The following is an 18,464-nucleotide window of genomic DNA, read 5'->3' on the forward strand; positions in this document are numbered from 1 at the left end:
TTAGAAATCTCTTTATCGGTACCTACTAGGACTGTATTCAAAACACAAGCGTTTTTTTTTCAAGTTCAGTGCCACAATCTCGCCTAAAGAATGGGCTTTCCTTGACAAAGGATATTCTGATAATTAAGACTTCTACCTCTAGTCAAAAGGGTCTCTTTGCATGTACTCTTTCCACCCCATCCCTCCTTTGAAACTCAAGTTCCGACATCTGGTTCTTGCCTTTCCCAGAACAAGAGTTGTCCTTCATCTACATAGTTATTTAGATATAATTTTCATTTTCTTTACTAGACCAGTGGATGTCATCATTGGCTTTTTCGTCTGTGGGTCATAATTTACTGAGCTGGCCAAAAAAGTTCGTTCGGGTTTTGGCCAACCCAGTATTTGGGGGAGCAAAACAGAAATTGCTTTGTCACGGACTAACCTACCAGCTTGCATACAATGCTTTTCACTCTTTGCTAAATGGTGACGTTGCCTTGCCAGGATGCATTTGAGTTCTGGGTTTGAATCCCCAGACTGTGGCGAGTTGATTTCCTGGACCAACTTACGTATCTGTTTTGGGGTACAGTTGTCTCTTCTCTATGGTTGGGGCAACAATAGTTGCTGACAAGTTTGCATATGGTTACAAAGTATATGGACCAGTGCCCTGCATGTATTAAGCCAACATGGCAATTTAGTTAACCATAGCGTCCTACTGAAATAACCGTCGTAGCAATAGGAGGACCAGTACGGTGTGGGTAAGGAGCGCCATGTGGTAATTTTCACTCTGTAACTGGCTAGCATGTATCGTAGACCCAGCTATATATGTAAAGCCTGTTATGTAAATATTAGCTGCGTCACCAAGTAGTCGTAGCATCTTTTAGGCAAGTCGTCCTCATTTGATCTCCTTCACCTTCTTGACCTACAAAATAAAGATGTCACATAGAAGGACCTGGAACTCCTTGGAGAAATGTCTGATTCTAGAAATGGGGCAGAAAAGATACAAGATGATCCGGAAGCATCTTATCGTGCCAGGAAGCAAGGCAGTGCTTAAAAAACAAAGAAAACACCCACAGCGACGGGGGTATGTTGAAGGGGTACAGAAACCAGGTGAAAGCGTTCTGACTGGCCAAAGCTAAAACAATTTGAGGAACAAAATTAAGTACTGTTGTAGTAAAAGACATACAATCCCATACATACATACCTACAATCCCATATGGTCCTAAATGACTGAAAAAATAAACAGGAAATGTGAGTTTCCCATTGCTGCTGTAACAAATGACCACACTGTTACTGGCTTATAATGACACAAATTTATCTTAGAGTTTTCAAGGTCAAAAGGCTAAACGGGGGACTCCCCTGGTGGCGCAGTGGTTAAGAATCCGCCTGCCAATGCAAGGGACACGGGTTTGAGCCCTGGTCCGGGAAGATCCCACACGCCACGGAGCAACTAAGCCCGTGTGCGACAACTACTGAGCCTGCGCTCTAGAGCCCGGAGCCACAGCTACTGAGCCCGCGTGCCGCAACTACTGAAGCCCGTGCGCCTAGAGCCCGTGCTCTGCAACAAGAGAAGCCACGGCAATAAGAAGCCCGTGCACTGCAACGAAGAGTAGCCCCCACTTGCTGCAATAGAGAAAGCCCACGCACAGCAACGAAGACCCAAAGCAGCCAAAAATAAAATAAATATATAAATAAATAAATTTATTAAAAAAAACCTTTGGGCTTCCCTGGTGGCGCAGTGGCTGGGAGTCCGCCTGCCGATGCAGGAGACGCGGGTTTGTGCCCCGGTCCGGGAAGATCCCACATGCCGCGGAGCGGCTGGGCCCGTGAGCCATGGCCGCTGAGCCTGCGCATCCGGAGCCTGTGCTCCGCAACGGGAGAGGCCACAACAGTGAGAGGCCCCTGTACCGCAAAAAAAAAAAAAAAAGTCCAAATGGGTCTCACTGGGCTAAAATCAAGGTGTAGGCGGGATTGACTTCCTTTAGAGGATCTAGGGGAAAACTCATCTCTTGATAATTTTTTTGGTTTAAATTTATGGAGGCCACCTGCATTCCTTGGCTCAAGGCGCCCTCCTTAATCTGCAAAAAACAAAACAAAACAAACAACAACAATAAAACCCACCAAACAGTTTAGCATTTTCCAGTCTCTCTCTAACTCTGATTGTCTTCTGCCTTCACCTTGCACTCTAAAGGACTCGGGATTCCATTGGGATAATCCAGGAAATTTCCTTATTTTAAGGTCAGGTGATTATCATCCTTAAGGGCATCTGCAAATTGAATTCCCTATTGCTGTGTATCATATCATATTGTCAGGTTCTGGGGGTTAGGGCGTGGATCTCTTGAGGAAAGGGTGGCATGATTCTCCCTACCACTGGGGAGAGAAGACACCCCTCCCATGCAGAAGCATTCCAAATGATTTATGGAGATCCTCTCCCTCAAGGCGCTGGAGCCTGAATCTCTGCCTCTTGGGCTTGGTTGTGCATGCTGACTGCCTTTCAGAGATTCTAAAATTCAAGGAGGAGAAAAGAGTCGCTTTATTTATTTAAAACATCTTTATTGGAGTATAATTGCTTTACAATGGTGTGTTCCTTGTTGCTGTATAACAAAGTGAATCAGCTTTAGGTATACATGTATCCCCATATCCCCTCCCTCTTGCATCTCCTTCCCATCCTCCCTCTCCCACCCCTCTAGGTGGTCACAGAGCACCGAGCTGATCTCCCTGTGCTATGTGGCTGCTTCCCACTAGCTATCCATTTTACATTTGGTAGTGTATACATGTCAGTGCCACTCTCTCACTTCGTCCCAGCTTACCCTTCCCCCTCCCCATGTCCTCAAGTCCATTCTCTACGTCTGCGTCTTTATTCCTGTCCTGCCCCTAGGTTCTTCATGACCATCTTTTTTTAGATTCCATATGTATGTGTTAGCTTACAGTATTTGTCTTTCTCTTTCTGACTTACTTCACTCTGTATGACAGACTCTGGGTCCATCTACCTCACTACAAATGGCTCAGTTTCGTTTCTTTTTACGGCTGAGTAATATTCCATTGTATATATGTGCCACATCTTCTTTATCCATTCATCTGTCGATGGACACTAAATCACAGGCAAGATCCTTTTTGACCCACCTCCTAGAGAAATGGAAATAGAAACAAAAATAAACAAATGGGACCTAATGAAACTTCAAAGCTTTTGCACAGCAAAGGAAACCATAAACAAGATGAGAAGACAGCCCTCAGAATGGGAGAAAATATTTGCAAACAAAGCCACTGACAAAGGATTAATCTCCAAAATATACAAGCAGCTCACGCAGCTCAGTATCAAAAAACGAGTCACTTTATGATGGAGAAACCTGACAGATGTGACTTTGGCCAGGTGATCAAGGTCAACATTCACAGTGATAAGTCATATTGAGAACATGCACCCTTGATATGACGCGATGAGGACACTTGACCTCCAGGCTTCCTTCCCCCAATTCACAACCCCAGTCTTGTCATGAAAAACGTCAAGGAAAAAAAAAAGCAAAAACCAATTGTGAGATATTCTACAAAACACCTGGTGAGAGCTCTTCAAAAGTGTCCAGGTCAGAAGAAACAAGAAAAGTCTGAAGGTGTCATAGCCAAGCAGAATCTAAGGAGACATAATGACTAAAATAGAATGTAGGATCCTGTGACAGAAAAAAAATAATAAAGGATATTTGGTAAAAATGAAGGAAACCTCAATAAAGTATGGACTTCAGTTAATTATAATATTTCAGTATTGGCTCACTCATTATCACACATGGACCAGATGTTAATAAGAGAGGTATGAGGTATATGGCAGCTCTCTCTACTGTCTTTACAATCTTTCTTGACATGTGAAACTCCCCTAAAATCTAAGTTTATGAGGAAAAAAAAAAAAAGAAAGCAAAAAGTGCAGATCACAGACCTTCGTCTGTAATTCCCAAGGACGCTTTGAGCATCCCAATGTACGATATCCATGAAAATACTTTGAAAATATCTTGCATTTAAAATCCAAATGGGATTTTGCTTAAAAAAACATCTTGCCTTCCATGTCATCAGCCTTGAGTCATATAGAAAACAAGTGATCATGATTCGCTTAACGCTAACACAGCACTGTGTTGGTGCCTCCCTGATCAGGGTCTTCCTCTGCTAAGTGGTTTTGGTTGCACAGGAAAGAGTCTATATACACCTGCCATCCTTGGGGACTGTGGGGCATATAAGTGACACACCCATGTAATTGTCATGCAAGACATAGTGTCCTCAGGGACACCCACGAAACATTGCTGGAACACGTGAATCGAGGGGTGGTTTCCTCCTGTGGAGTAGACCCTGGGGTGTCATACACCTGCCATACAGCTGCTGCCACTTGCACTGGGTGTTCTGAGGTTTTCAAAGTTAGACAGTGAGTCCCAGGAGGGAGATTTAGATGGTTCACAGCCTCAGAATCTAGTAAGAGAATCTGGGAGGCAGAAACATGCAGTAAATACTTGGGGAGCCGTTAAAACACCACCACCTGGCACTCATATGAACCAGCACTTACGAATCGCTGGCTGTGCGCAAGGCAGCGTTCACATCTTACCAGGGAACCAGTAGATTCTTAGGCAAGGTATTTCTGGTTAAGTGAATCTTTTAAGCTCCCCCTTCAGAAAGTTCCTGACGATTGGATTAAAGGAAAGAGTATAATGTTTTCCTAGTCTTCATTATTTTAGGGTGTAATCCTGGTAGTGTTTTGCTTAGTCACCATAAGTATTTGGGTACTTCATATTCTGTGTTGATGTTCCCGTTTTTTTTATTCCACTCTAGTCTCACAGTAGTTAGTACCAAGTACAGGAATGTTAATTTTCTATACCACAGAAACAAACTTAGGGTGTTCATAGGAAAAGGAGGCACGTACTTTTAAGGGAAAACCGTCACATTGGCTTTGGTTTACAAATACCAAGCATGCTGGGGAACCAGACACATTTCTGATCTAAAACGACCTCTTTGATGGAGGTGTATGTTGGGGCGTTAGGAGGCTGTGTGCCAGTCTGCGTGTACACATGGCTGAGTGTGTGTGAATGTGAATGAGTGCTCTGGTGGTGCAGTGGCAAAGAATCCTCCTGCCATCGCAGGGGACATGGGTTCGAGCCCTGGTCCGGGAAGGTCCCACATGCTGCAGAGCAACTAAGCCCATGTGCCACAACTACTGAGCCCACGTGCCACAACTACTGAAGCCCGTGCACCTAGAGCCCGTGCTCCACAGGAGAAGCCACCGCAATGAGAAACCCGCGCACCACAACAAAGAGTAGCCCCCGCTCGCCGCAACTAGAGAAAGCCCGCGTGCAGCTGTGAAGACCCAACGCAGCCAAAAAAAAAAAGAAAAAGAAAAGGGTTGAGAGTCATTTCCCTTAAGTTTGTTTTCTGGTTGACATCTCTGTTGTTTATATCAGTACATCCTTTAGTTTCTAACTGAGCAGAACAAGGGACAGCTCTATGGTGGCCAGTCAGCTAAGTTCAAAAGTGGATGAAGTGGCCGTAGTCCTTATCTGAAGTAATAACGATCATACATTCCAGACTCCTCAGTGACTTTGTGATTCTTAAAAATGTATATATGTCTTGGGGCCTTTAACTGGGGTCATATCATTTGCATCTTCTGGCTCCACAGGGTCAGGCATTGAAGACTGGGATGATTTTGTACAAATCTAGACTTCATTTGATTCTGAGGACATGATTGCCTGCTAGGTCCCCATGTTAGACGCAGAGTCAAGGAAAGCCAAAGACAGCTTGAGTGATTTGCCTGGTCAAGATAGACAAGCCACTTTTGAGGCAGACAGTTTATTCTTTTATTTATTTATTTTGTTGAAGTACAGTTGATTTACAATGTTGTGTCAGTTTCATGCATATAGCGAAGTGACTCAGTTATACATACTTATATATCTATCTTTTTCAGTTTATTCTTTTACCTAGACAGAAAAAGGAGAATAAGCTGAAGGTTCCAGTTCCTCATAATTCTTGCCCTCCACACCAAAAACTCACATAGAGCTTTCACCCATTATCAGTGGTGTGTGTTCTGGCTACATAAAGAAGCTTTTGATCACAGTTAACACTAGGAAAACCACTGAAAATCTTCCAGACTCTCTTGACAAGAATGTGTGTGTGTATTCTCTCTCTCTCTCTCTCTCTCTCTCTCTCTCTCTCTCTCTCTCTCTTTCTCTCTCTCTCTCTCTCTCACACACACACACAGGTTTATTGTTTTTTTTTTTTTTAGTACAACTATATTTCAAGAGGTGTCTCAGGGCAAACCAAAGCCAATTTCATTTTCAACACGCGTTTTCTGAATAAAGATGCATAAAAAAGGTCAAGCATAATTCAATACTAAATTAGTTCCAGTTTTAAATACATTGTTATTTAATCTCAAACTCACAGAGACTGTTAGGGGGAATACATTCTATCAGGTAAAAGTGCTAATAAACTTGGGGGAGATTGATGTAAATCTAATTGGATCTGTCTATCATTTCTGTGAGCAGAAATATTTCAGTAGCACAGTTCATAATGAAAACTGCTTATGGGGGCTTCCCTGGTGGCGCAGTGGTTGGGAATCAGCCTGCCAATGCAGGGCACACAGGCTCGAGCCCTGATCCAGGAAGATCCCACATGCCGCGGAGCAACTAAGCCCGTGCGCCGCAAGTACTGAGCCCACGTGCCACAACTACTGAAGCCCGCGCTCCTACAGCCCGTGATCTGCAGCAAGAGAAGCCACCACAATGAGAAGCCCGTGCACCACAACGAAGACCCAATGCAGCCAAAAAAAAAAAAAAGCTTATGGAAGTCTGTGCAGTGTCCTGAGATTTTAATAAGAAGCATAGACATACATCAGACACCTATAAAGTTTTAGATTTATTTTGATTCCTACCAGGCAAAGTGTGAAATCAGTGCCTCCTAATTCCAGCTAAACAAGAAAGGAAAATTATTATTCATATTTTTCTCTGTCTGCTTCCAAAGCCAGTCAGAGAGAAAGAAAACATACCCCACCTAAAAAAAGAACCCACTGCTCTTACTTCCCATTGTTGCAGGGAGGCCTTTTGAAGTGCCAGGATGTTAGAAAGAATTAGACCTATTTTTACTGTGATCACAAAAATGCGCCTTTAATTTTCCCGCAATGACAATCCAAGGTAAATTACGCGGCAGAATTCTCTTTTTCCTTTTTTTCTTTTAAAGTATAGTTGATTTACAATATTGTGTTAGTTTCAGGTGTACAGAAAAGTGATTCAGATATAGTATATATATAAAAACATCTATATTTTTTAGATGATTTTCTATGATAGGTTATTACAAGATATTGAATATAGTTCCCTGTGTTATAAAGTAAATCCTTGTTGCTTTTCTGTTTTAGGTATAGCAGCTTGTATCTGTTGGTCCCGTACTCCTAGTTTATCCCTACCCCCTTCTCCCTTTGGTTACCATAAGTTTGTTTTCTGTGTCTGTGAGTCTGTTTCTGTTTGGCATACAGATTCACTTGTAGTATTTTTTAGATTCCACATATAAATGGTAGTATATAATATTTGTCTTTCTCTGACTTCACTTAGTATGGCAGTCTCTTGGTCTATCCATGTTGCTGGAAATGGCATTATTTTCTTTTTTATGGCTGAGTAATATTCCATTGTATACATGTACTACATTTCCTTTATCCATTCCTCTGTTGATGGACAATTAGGTTGCTTCCATGTCCTGGCTATTGTAAATAGTGCTGCCTTGAACACTGGGGGGCATGTATCTTTTCGAATTAGAGTTTTCTACAGATATTTGCCCAGGAGTGGGATTGCTGGATCATATGGTAGCTCTACGGTTAGTTTGTTGAGGAACTTCCAGACAGTTTTCCGTAGTGTCTGCACCAATTTCCATTCCCACCAACAGTGTAGGAGGGTTCCCTTTTCTCCACACCCTCTCCAGTATTTATTGTTTGTAGACATTTTGGTCATGGCCATTCTGATTGGTGTGTGGTGATACCTCACTGTAGTTTTTTTTTGTTTTGTTTTTGTTTTGTTTTTTGTTTTTTCCTCACTGTAGTTTTGATTTGTGTTTTTCTAATAATTAGTGATGTTGAGCATCTTTTCATGTGCCTATTGTCTATTTGTATTTCTAGAAAGATTCTTCTTAAATAAATATTTGCTTTGTGTTGCCTGATGCAGATTTTCACGAGTAGAAAAAGCCCTTGTTTCTTTTTCAGAGCATCTGTTGGCCATGTGTATGTCTTCTTTGGAGAAAAGTGTATTTAGGTCTTCTGCCATTTTTCCATTGGTTTTTTTGTTTTTTTGTTATTGAGTTGTATGAGCTGTTTGTATACCAAATCTCAGCTTTTTAAATCATCCTTTATTTCGTGCATGGTGCTTTGGGTTGGAAATCTTGAGTGTCCTCAGCTGGGAGGTTCTTGTGTCTGGGATCAGCTTGCAGGTCACAGGTGCCCACTGGGCAAGGTCTTTCTCAACAAGGATGCTCATCTGTGCTTGACTGACCCACGTGGATTATGAACTCCACAGGTATGGGGACCTTGGGGTCCCAGGCTTGGAACTGGTCCATCATCATTTTTTTCTGTTGGGAAAACAAATCATAAAACCTTTCAAGATCCAAATGGTGGGAACACAAACTCACAAAATCACAGGGAGGATTGTAAAATTGGGGAACTTTTGCCAATCAACTACATCCTATAACTCAGTGATTCTCTATCTCTTTATATATTCTGGGGCAGAGATCTTCACATTCAGAGATAGCTTTCTGAACTTTTTTTTTTCAAAGTATAACTCAGCTGATGACTTTAGGGCAATAAATTTCCATACACTCCCCTTGTAGGTGTTGTTTTTTCTAAGGCTTTCTGGTCACCAAAACCCCTCCCCCACGTTATGAAAGAGTGGCCTTCAGGGCTGATCACAAACGTGACCTTCCTGCATTGCCATGGCATGTATAAAAAAAAAAAGAGCTAAATCATTCCAAATGCTGGTTTCAGGGAATCACTTTATTGAAGGTTCCATTAGACAAGCTTCCCAGATGTACACATATTTTTGTTAGTCACGTAACTTGGTCTTGTTTAGATATTCTGATTTCAGGGAGAAGCAAACATGAAGGAGTAGGTCAGCTATGCTGATTTCTTCAAGTGCAGAAGTTGAACTTTTCTGTAGGTGCCAAGTTTTCAAGCGGCACATACATTGGATGGACCCACAGATAAAATGTTTCATGTTGTCTTTGAGATTCACTGTGCTAATTAATGTGAACGTGGAGGTTAGAGCCTATGTTATGATTTATGTGTGGAGAGTGTGGACTGAACAAAACGCACAACCTAAAAGTTGAGAATTACGTTTTCTTTGGTAGACTTTCTGAGAACTTAAGTGTGGGACACAGCAACTCAGATAGCTCTGAGGGGCTGCCCCAGAGAGGTAGGGGAGGAGCCTGGATGTATAGGAGTTTTTGCAACAAAGACCAGGTAGTCAGAGCATCAAAAGATGACTGTTCATGAATGAAAACCAGACATCTCAAGTTAATGGATTTAGCATTTTTCTGTGTATGGGAAGATGCAAGAGTCTGGGCTGACTGAAGTCATTCCTTTGATATCCCATTAACTGTCTTGGGCGAGTGTCCAACTTGTCTCCATCCTGAATCCCATCTGGATGCCAGTGGCTGAGGGCCGGATGGCTGCAGCATCCTTTGTTTACTGATACGGCAGGCGATGTTCTCCATCCACAGGTGTTTATCTCTGTTACAGCCCATCATCAAGGTGTCGGGGTGACAGAAGAGGTATCCCAGTGGGTTCCTGCCCTGCTTCCCTCTCCTGGGGTCTTGAGTGCCCCTGTTCCCCTTCCCCTCCCACTCAGAGCAGCCCACCTCCTTTGCTTATAGAAAGTGAGCCCTCACCCTAGCTCACCCATGCATGCTTACTTATTGGTACCCACCACGTCCTCAGCAAGCAAGCACCTTCCCATCATAGACAACTCCCAACCAGGAGAGTAAATGAACGAAGACATTCATCAGCCCCATCCGGAGTCATCCTGTGCAAGTCGATCTCCCATAGGAGTGACCTCCTTCAGGATGGGTGTGTCTGCCTCAGCTGCCTCTCCTCCCCTGGCCGGGGCCAGCGTACTTGAAGTGTCAGTACATGTTTGCAGGAGGAATGGGTGTACCAGTGAATAAACTAATGAGGACAGCTTGAGGTGGGGCAGGTCCCAGTCAGTTCATTGCTGGAGTGAGCCCAGGGTATCTTAATTGCTTGCTGGTCTCCTACCAGGATTGGTTACGTTAAAGAAGTAGTCCTCTGTGGCCCAGTGACTAACTAATCCATCACATCTGTGATGGCCAAGAAAGCATTTCTCTCTCCCATACCCCAGTATACAACTTCCTCTGTATGGAAAACAATGCATTTAGCCAGACGGGCTCTTTTTAAGATGTTTCCTTGAGATAACAAGATTAAGAAGGACTTGGAATTTGCCCTTGGAAGGGACCAAAAAATAATAATAATAAATATGAGCTGATAAATACATTTTAATAGGATATCTTGCATTAAGAGCAATCATTGGAAAGGTTTTTGGGGGGTTCTGTCATTTCTTTATATTGAGTAGATAACGTGATCACATAACACCATTGGTGACTTTATTTCATGATTTGCATACTTTGATGGTGCTATAACTTAATGTATGTTAAAAAGAACATTTATAAAATAAGTTGCCTGCCTCAGAATGTTAACTGCAGCATCTAGAAGTTTTCCATAGACTTTTATTTTCTCATTGGCTCTGGTTGGTCTGCGTTTTCCGAATTGTCTACAAAGGGTTCCTATTACATTTATGATACAAAGTGCTGTTTTAAATAGTTTGACTTTTGAAAATGATGTAGATAAAGCACTAAAAGGGAACATCAGAAGAACAGGTATAAAAAAACCATGGACATCCTTCAGGACTTGGGACATTGAGATCTTTTATTTATAAAATCATATTTAAATTTTAATAACGGAATATATTTGTTTGAAGTTATTTCCGTATTCCCTTTAATATTTAGAGCCATTTCCCCACTGAGGTTCGCTGGAGATGCTAACTATTAGATGTAAAGGAATATTGTTCTGGTCTTTTGGGGACCAGGAGAAAACTCATGGCCTGTCTGGACTTTGAAATGCCTTTTCAGCAGCTGCGGGGTGGGTTTACTCTGGAATAAATGACAGCAGAATCTTTTTCCCTGTGTCCTCCAACACCTGTGTTTACATAGTTCATGATTGTAACTAAATGAGATACTCAAGAGAACTCAGTTGGTTTTTAGGCCATTTAATTAGTTATAATTGAGAGAACAAATATTGCAGCAGCTTACGGAAAAAAGAACAAAAGGGTGAGAAATTCAATATACAAAGAACATTAAAGGCGATATCTAATTATGTTTCTGGGTTAGACTCTGCTCTATAAAATTAATTTAAAATTGTAGTTTGGCAAATAATTTCCATCAAAATCTCAGCAGGTGTCTTTTGCTTCCGTTGACAAGCTCATTGGAACGTTTGCCTGGAGTGGCGGAGCACCTAGAAAAACCAAACTATCTTGAAAAAGCAGAAGAAAGTTGGAGGACTTGCCTTTCCCTGTTTCAAAACGTACTCTAAAGCTCGGACAGTAGGGTACTCATGTGGATAGAAATATAGAAGGGGGGACTTCCCTTGGTGGTACAGTGGTTAAGACTCCAGGCTCCCAATGCAGAGGGCCCGGGTTCCATCCCTGGTCAGGGAACTAGATCCCACATGCCGAAACTAACAGTTCACATGCCACAACTAAGGAGCCCGCCAGCTGCAACTAAGATCAGGTGCAACCAGATAAATAAATTAAATAAGTATTAAAAAATAGAAATATAGAAGGGGATATAATTAAAGAGTCCAGAAATAAACCCTCATGTGTATATGCAATTGACTCACAAGAGTAGTGTCCCAGCAATTCACTGAGGAAAGAGTGTCTTTAGTACGTGGTGCTGAGACAATTGAATAAAGGATGCATTTCAAACCTTCCCTCGTATCATATGCCAACATTCACTCAAAATAAATGAAAGACATAGGAAGTAAAATTTTTAAACATCTAGGAAAAAACATGAAATCTTCAGGGCCTTTCACTAGGTGGAATTTCTTAGATGTGATATCAAAAACACAAGCTTTAAAAAAAAACCAGTCGGTAAGTTAGACTTCATCAGAATTAAAAAATTTTGCACTTCAAAAAACACCACTGAGAAAATCAAAAGAGAAGACACAGACCGGGAGAAGAGATTTGCACATCATCTTTCTGGCAAAAGACCTGTCTCTAAAAAATATAATTACAGTTCAAGAATAAGGAACAAAGAACCCAATTTAAAAAACAGGGAAAATATTTGAATAGACATCCCGCCAAAGAAGATAGTACAGGAGAAGATCCTTGACGTGATTAAGTCATTAGCGAAATGCAAATTAAAACCACAGTGAGGCACCGTCTGACACCTGTTAGGATGCATATAATCAAACAGATAATAACACGTCTTGGGTAGGAGGTGGAGGAAGTGAAACCTGCATTTGCTGCTGATGGGGAATATACAGTGATGCAGCTGATTTGGAAAACAGTCTGTCAGTTTCTTAAAGTACTAAACATAAATGCGCCAAGTGACATAGCAATTCCACTCCTTGATATACACCCAGGAAGATATACATCCGTAAAAAATATTGCATATAAATGTTCACAGCAGCGTTATTCATACTGGCCACCAAGTGGAAATAAGACAAATGGCGTGTCAGTCAGCAGATGAGTGGATAAACAAAACGTGGTGTAGCCATACGGTAGACTATTATTCATCTGTATGAGTGATAGGAAGGAAATACTGATGCATGCTACAACACGGATGGACTTTGAAAACGTTATACTGAGTGAACGAAGCAAGACACACAAGACTACACACTCTATGAATTTATTTATGGGAAATGCACAGAAATGGCAAATCTAGACTAAGTCACTCGTTGACTAAGTGAGACTGAGGTTAGGAACATCAAATGCTGGCAGTTGGGCACCAGCAATCATTTTGGGGTGAAGGAAATATTCTAAAATCGGATTATGCTGATGGTTGCATAACTCCATACATTGACTAAAAAAACACTCCTTGAACTTTACACCTTGATGAGTTGATTTTATGATTGAAAATTATACCTCAGTAGAGCCCTTAAAAATCACACTTGGTTGAACAAAGGAATTTGGTAAAGAGTCAAAGAGACTACCCTGGATTACCATTTAATCAGTGATGTATCTAGGTTATACCAATTTTCAAAGCATTGTCAATCTTCAGAACGTCTTCCTCCATCTTTGGAGGGAAGTCTCCTTGAATACTGCCTCTCCTCCCGCCCCGGGGAGAATTTCAGATGACTCAAATTTCACGCATTGATGGTGAGTCTGAAGGCATTGAGAACTGGGTCTTGGGAAGGAGCTCTGGCATTTAGCTCACCCCAGACCTTGCAGAATGGCCTTTGTTTGGGTCTGAGCCAGTCCAGTGATCATGCGCCTGAGTTTCCAGCTGCAGCTGGGAAGACAGAAGAGTTTTATAAGAAGAAAATCCAGAAGAAGGCAGGGATATTAGGACAGGCTCGTGGGAAAGGCAAAGTCCAGGTATGGAGTCCTAATTAAAGACCTTTCTTAATGCCGACTGCTGTGGGAAGGCTGGTGCTCGGCAGAGTTGGTCACACTTTTTTATTATTTTTTTTGCGGTACGCGGGCCTCTCACTGTTGTGGCCTCTCCCGTTGCGGAGCACAGGCTCCGGACGCGCAGGCTCAGTGGCCATGGCGCACGGGCCCAGCCGCTCCGCAGCATGTGGCATCTTCCCAGACCGGGGCACGAACCCGTGTCCCCTGCATCAGCAAGCAGACTCTCAACCACTGCGCCACCAGGGAAGCCCCGGTCAAACTTTTTAAAGGGACACATTTTCTGGGAGGGTATCAGCTTCGTCAGACAACATTTTCTCTCCCCTAATCCATTGCATGTGTTTTGACTACACCTTCATTTTTCTAGTGTCTTCTCTGTTTTAATGAAAGAGGTGACCTGTTTCTCTACAAACTTAGAAAATCTTCAAAAAATTGAAATGTTTTTCAGAAATGAGAAAGATTTTAGTTCTGTCATCCGTGTAGCCTGTTTCTCTGAGAAGGGGATTTCTTATACGCTTCTTAACATGATTCTGCCATAAATTCAGCCCATGAGAAAGCTTTGAAATCAGTTTTATATTGATAAACTCTGACCAAAACAGCCCAAAAGACAATGGAGCTAATTTGAAGAGTTTTGTTTTTTTTTTTTTAGTTTAAGTTCTTTCAGCACAGTGGAATTCTTGGACGTGAATTGATTTCCATGTTAAGCTGATGACTATAATAGGCACACACGTTTGTGTCATGGTACTTTCTAAAAGATGGGACTTGAACGTGCTGTAAGGAAAACAGGTGGTCTCCTAGAAGACTTCATTCTCCTTTCAAGTAGATGACGTGAAACTGGTAGTAGGCTTGAGTTTCAAAGCGTCTTGGGCATTTCTTTTCCAAGCTCTTGTCAGTGACTTTAGATTAGATTGGTAACTTGAAATTGTCTACAGTGGGAAAATTTAAATCTCAAAAATCAACAAACACGAGGGATCAGGTTTCCACCTACCATCACTGCTTGTACTTGTTTATCCACATGAAATTGACCATAATCAACCCGTATTGAGCTATAAAACCAGCAACGTCAGATCTTGGTTTCAAAATACGTTTAAGCCCCTCTGAGGTATGTAGAACTGACGGAGGCTTTCCAGCTACAAGTGTTGTGGGTGATAGTGACTAAATTTCCTCTCCCTTAACCCATGTATCCGTGGAGGAAGGCAAAGACCGTTTTAATTGATGGCCACAATTTGAGTTATCCAGAACTGCCATAGGCGTACCTGTGGGCTGTGCCTGTCTATAGAAAGAAGGCAGTTCAGCTAATTAAACACCTCAAGTGGTATTGAATGTTTTAGCTTCTTGTATCTGGAAAATAGAAAAACCAAAATGGCACACTGCATACGGAGAGCATAGGAGAGTTTTGTTTTTTTACCTTTTTTCCGTTTTTTTTTTGGCGTGGTTAAGGGACCCTCTGTTCATTTTGCCTACATGGAAATTTCAAGGCGGTTTATGTTTCAGGTCATCCAGGTAGGTGACTTCATTTACTTATTTATTTATTTATTTATACAAATAGCAATAACATTCAAGCAATATTTAATAAGTGTTTCAAACACAGAAAAAAATTATACTGTTCTATCTTGACTTCAGAAATACTTATTGAAAGTGGTAGTTTGTTTACAGTTGACAAAAGGAATAAATAACGTGCAGTGTTCTCTAGCTACTGGGGATAGGTGAGTCTTCATGATTTAAATAAAGTAGCGACATTTCTGATTTTTATGATAAGTGTTGTGCTTTTAAGTTCTTATGCATGAAACTAATGTTGGTTTTAAGATATTTTGATTAAAGTTCTTTCATGTTTATTGTTTAAATGTGTTTCTTCTTACATTACGGAATTTCCTAAGCAAACTGTATCAGTGACATTTCAGAAATTTATCTAGATTATAACATGTTAAAACTAGAGGAACATTTGAATACTTCATATGCATTTCTTTATAAAATGTGGGAAACCCTTTTTAAAATAATTTTCTTTTTTTTTCAACTCACATTAGTTTTTTTTTTGCAGTAGTATCATTTTAACCCCCAAACTGCATTTTCACAGAGTATCTAACATTTTTCGCAAGTAACATTTTGAATTTGTTCTTCTTGACATGTTTATGTTTATATACATTTTGCATCTCCCTATTTCATGTTTTTGAAATCCAAATGTAACAGATTTCAACTTTTTGTATGACATTATTTTTTTTTCTTTTACTGGGGTAGTATCTCTCTTTCTTCTGACTTTTTTGCAAACCTGTTGTTTTTGAATTCTCTTTTTTCCCTTTATTTTCCTTCTCAATATGACACCAGGAGCCAACACAAAGAAAAACGCTGATGATATAACCAGTAATGACCGTGGTGAAGATGAAGGTATTTTTTGTTTTTTTTCAAAGCTCGACCTTGGTGCATGATTTTATATCTTTCGTTCTTTTTTTTTTCTTTTTTTTCGTTTCAACCTGTTTTTCCTCCCGTATCTGAAGTGAGTACACTTTTGTGTGCTTTATTTTCTTCTTGTTTGGAAACCACTGTCATTTTTAATCCCAATGACCGTGTAGATGACTGCAAATCACCTGGGAGAACATGTATAAATGTTTCTCAGTATGAAGTGAGTAACAAAATGCAATTTACAAGGAAACTCTTTTTCTTTTTCTTTTTCTTTTTTTTTTTGGCTTGGTCACAAGAAGAGAAAGTGAAATTTTAAAACATGCATGTATGCTTTCTTTTCTTCCTTCCGAATGTTATTTTATAATTTTGTATTTTGGAGCTTTGGTCGTCTTAATTTCTTCTGTGGACGGTGAGACACCTCAGTAGAACTTTTCAGGGGGTTGGCATTTCTGTTTTTGTTTGTTTTTAGTGGTTTTTTTTTTTTTCAAACATACTGATTCCAAAATGGGGCCTTCAAAGAATCTTCTCTGGCTCACAGTAAAATACATGAAAAAGTGTCTTAAAGAGAAGCTGTTTCTTTCAGAACTGCCTTTTATCAGCTTTAAAGAAAATAAAAGGGGGGATGGAACTGAAATTTTTCAAAAAGTTAGCTCTATGCATCTTTGTCTTCACACCACAGCTGCTTTAAGAACATTTTTCCCCGAAAATGTTGTGGAGAGTTTCTTCTTGAAGGAGCTCAAATTGTCTGACAGATTATACTCTACAAGTAAAGTGATTTTTTTTTTTTAAAGATGGAAGCTAACATAACATCTAAACCATCATTAGCACGTTGTATCCGCTTCCTTCAGCAGAATAAATGGTTTAGAAGAAAAGAAACAAAACATGTTTCAAGTCAGCCTTTGCCGGCTCTAAGGCTGTGTAGGCTGGGTGAAAACACGTTTTTCCCATCTGAGTAACAAAATGAATGGATCTCCGTTTCTTTACCTTAAAACGTTGAAGGCCCTCGGTGGGCCTGTGGTCCTCTGGCTGAAAGGCAGTTTAAAGTGCAGTGGGGAGCTCTCCTTGCTGGGAAGCAAAACTGCCTGCAAAGTCCCTTTTCGTCACTTGCTTGGTTTTCCTGCCCTCTTGCAGTTTTTTCATGAATCAGTGGCTCTACGAGAAAAGAGGTTTTGCCTACGTTGCTTTCTCGTGCCCGCGGTTCTCTCAACACTACTGTTAGTTAATTTTTTTTTTAACCTGCGTTCATAGGGTTCTCCCTGCTTCTAATAACCCTCTAAGAAAGTTCTTCTGATGGCCTTGGAGTATCATACCTGCACCTGAATCCGCAGCTAGCTTCTCCTTTATGAGGCCTCAGGACACCTATAGTTTTATCCGTATCCCTGTATAGCCAACTACGGGTGTTAGTTTGCATCTTGCTTTTTTTCTGGCTTTTCAGTGTATTATTCCCTTTTGACCGTTAGGATCTGTTTTCCCAGTGCTCACCAGTCAACCTTTATTACTGTTAACAGTAATTTTCCTTCTAGTTTTTTCCGTCTAGTTTTCCTTTAATACCAAGAAACTATGATCATTTTCTTCACTTTGCACGAATCTGGCATCTGGTTATTTCTTTCTCAACCTCATGAGAACCTTGTTCTTTGTGTCTTGGAGGTAAGAGCCGTTAACCTAACGTTTTCTGTGAGGGAACCCCGTAAAGCAGCCCTCAAAATCTCAACTTCTTCCTTTCTCACAGTGGAGTAGCGTGCCGCCTACTGCAGAATGGGAACATAAATAAGGGCTAACACAGCAAATCAGAGTCCAGAGAGAGGGGTGGATAGTGTAAAACGCCAGACCCCTGTAGGGACGGTGATTTATTTAATAATTCCACGTACCATATGATGAGTGAAGGATTAAAAAATGATTTTTACTTCCTTTTTTTTTTTTTTTTTTTTTTTTTGCGGTACGCGGGCCTCTCACTGTTGTGGCCTCTCCCGTTGCGGAGCACAGGCTCCAGACGCGCAGGCTCAGCGGCCATGGCTCACGGGCCCAGCCGCTCCGCGGCAGGTGGGATCTTCCCGGACCGGGTCACGAACCCGTGTCCCCTGCATTGGCAGGCGGACTCTAACCACTGCGCCACCAGGGAAGCCCCCTATTTAAGTTTTACAGGAGAAAATAGTGTTCTGCGACAGATTAAATATCTGCAGACACAGGGGCAGCTTGACACTTTTTTCTGCACTTGACTGTGACCACTGGGTTTCTTTTGCCTTCGGGATGCCCTGTGGTGGCGCCCAGGAGCCTGTTCTGAGATCATGATCGTAATTCATTTTATATGCAGTCACCATCCAAAGGGTGGTTTCTTTCCTTAAAATTCCTTTCTGATAGTTCAAAAGTGTCTCCATGAATTAGGGAAAAAAAGTTTTTATTTAAGAAAAAATGAAAATAAATGTACATGGATACATTTGGTTTTCTTCTGATATACAG

At 41.2% G+C, this 18,464-nt stretch overlaps 1 protein-coding gene across 5 annotated transcripts in view; it reads left to right on the plus strand.

Moving 5' to 3' along the window:
• The window catches only part of LOC137216342 (neuroligin-4, X-linked), a 345,320-nt gene that overhangs the window by 194,185 nt on the left and 132,671 nt on the right, over window positions 1–18,464 (plus strand). For 4 of the 5 annotated variants that reach the window (XM_067722290.1, XM_067722289.1, XM_067722291.1 and 1 more), the window contains one exon: window positions 15,933–15,992. The exons of the other annotated variant lie outside the window; for it this stretch is intronic. In XM_067722290.1, coding sequence (XP_067578391.1) covers window positions 15,933–15,992 — 60 coding nt within the window. The remainder of the gene's footprint in view (window positions 1–15,932; window positions 15,993–18,464) is intronic. 5 annotated transcript variants of the gene reach the window in all.

This window comes from Pseudorca crassidens, chromosome X, assembly GCF_039906515.1.
Source record: "Pseudorca crassidens isolate mPseCra1 chromosome X, mPseCra1.hap1, whole genome shotgun sequence".
Lineage (NCBI taxonomy): Eukaryota > Metazoa > Chordata > Mammalia > Artiodactyla > Delphinidae > Pseudorca > Pseudorca crassidens.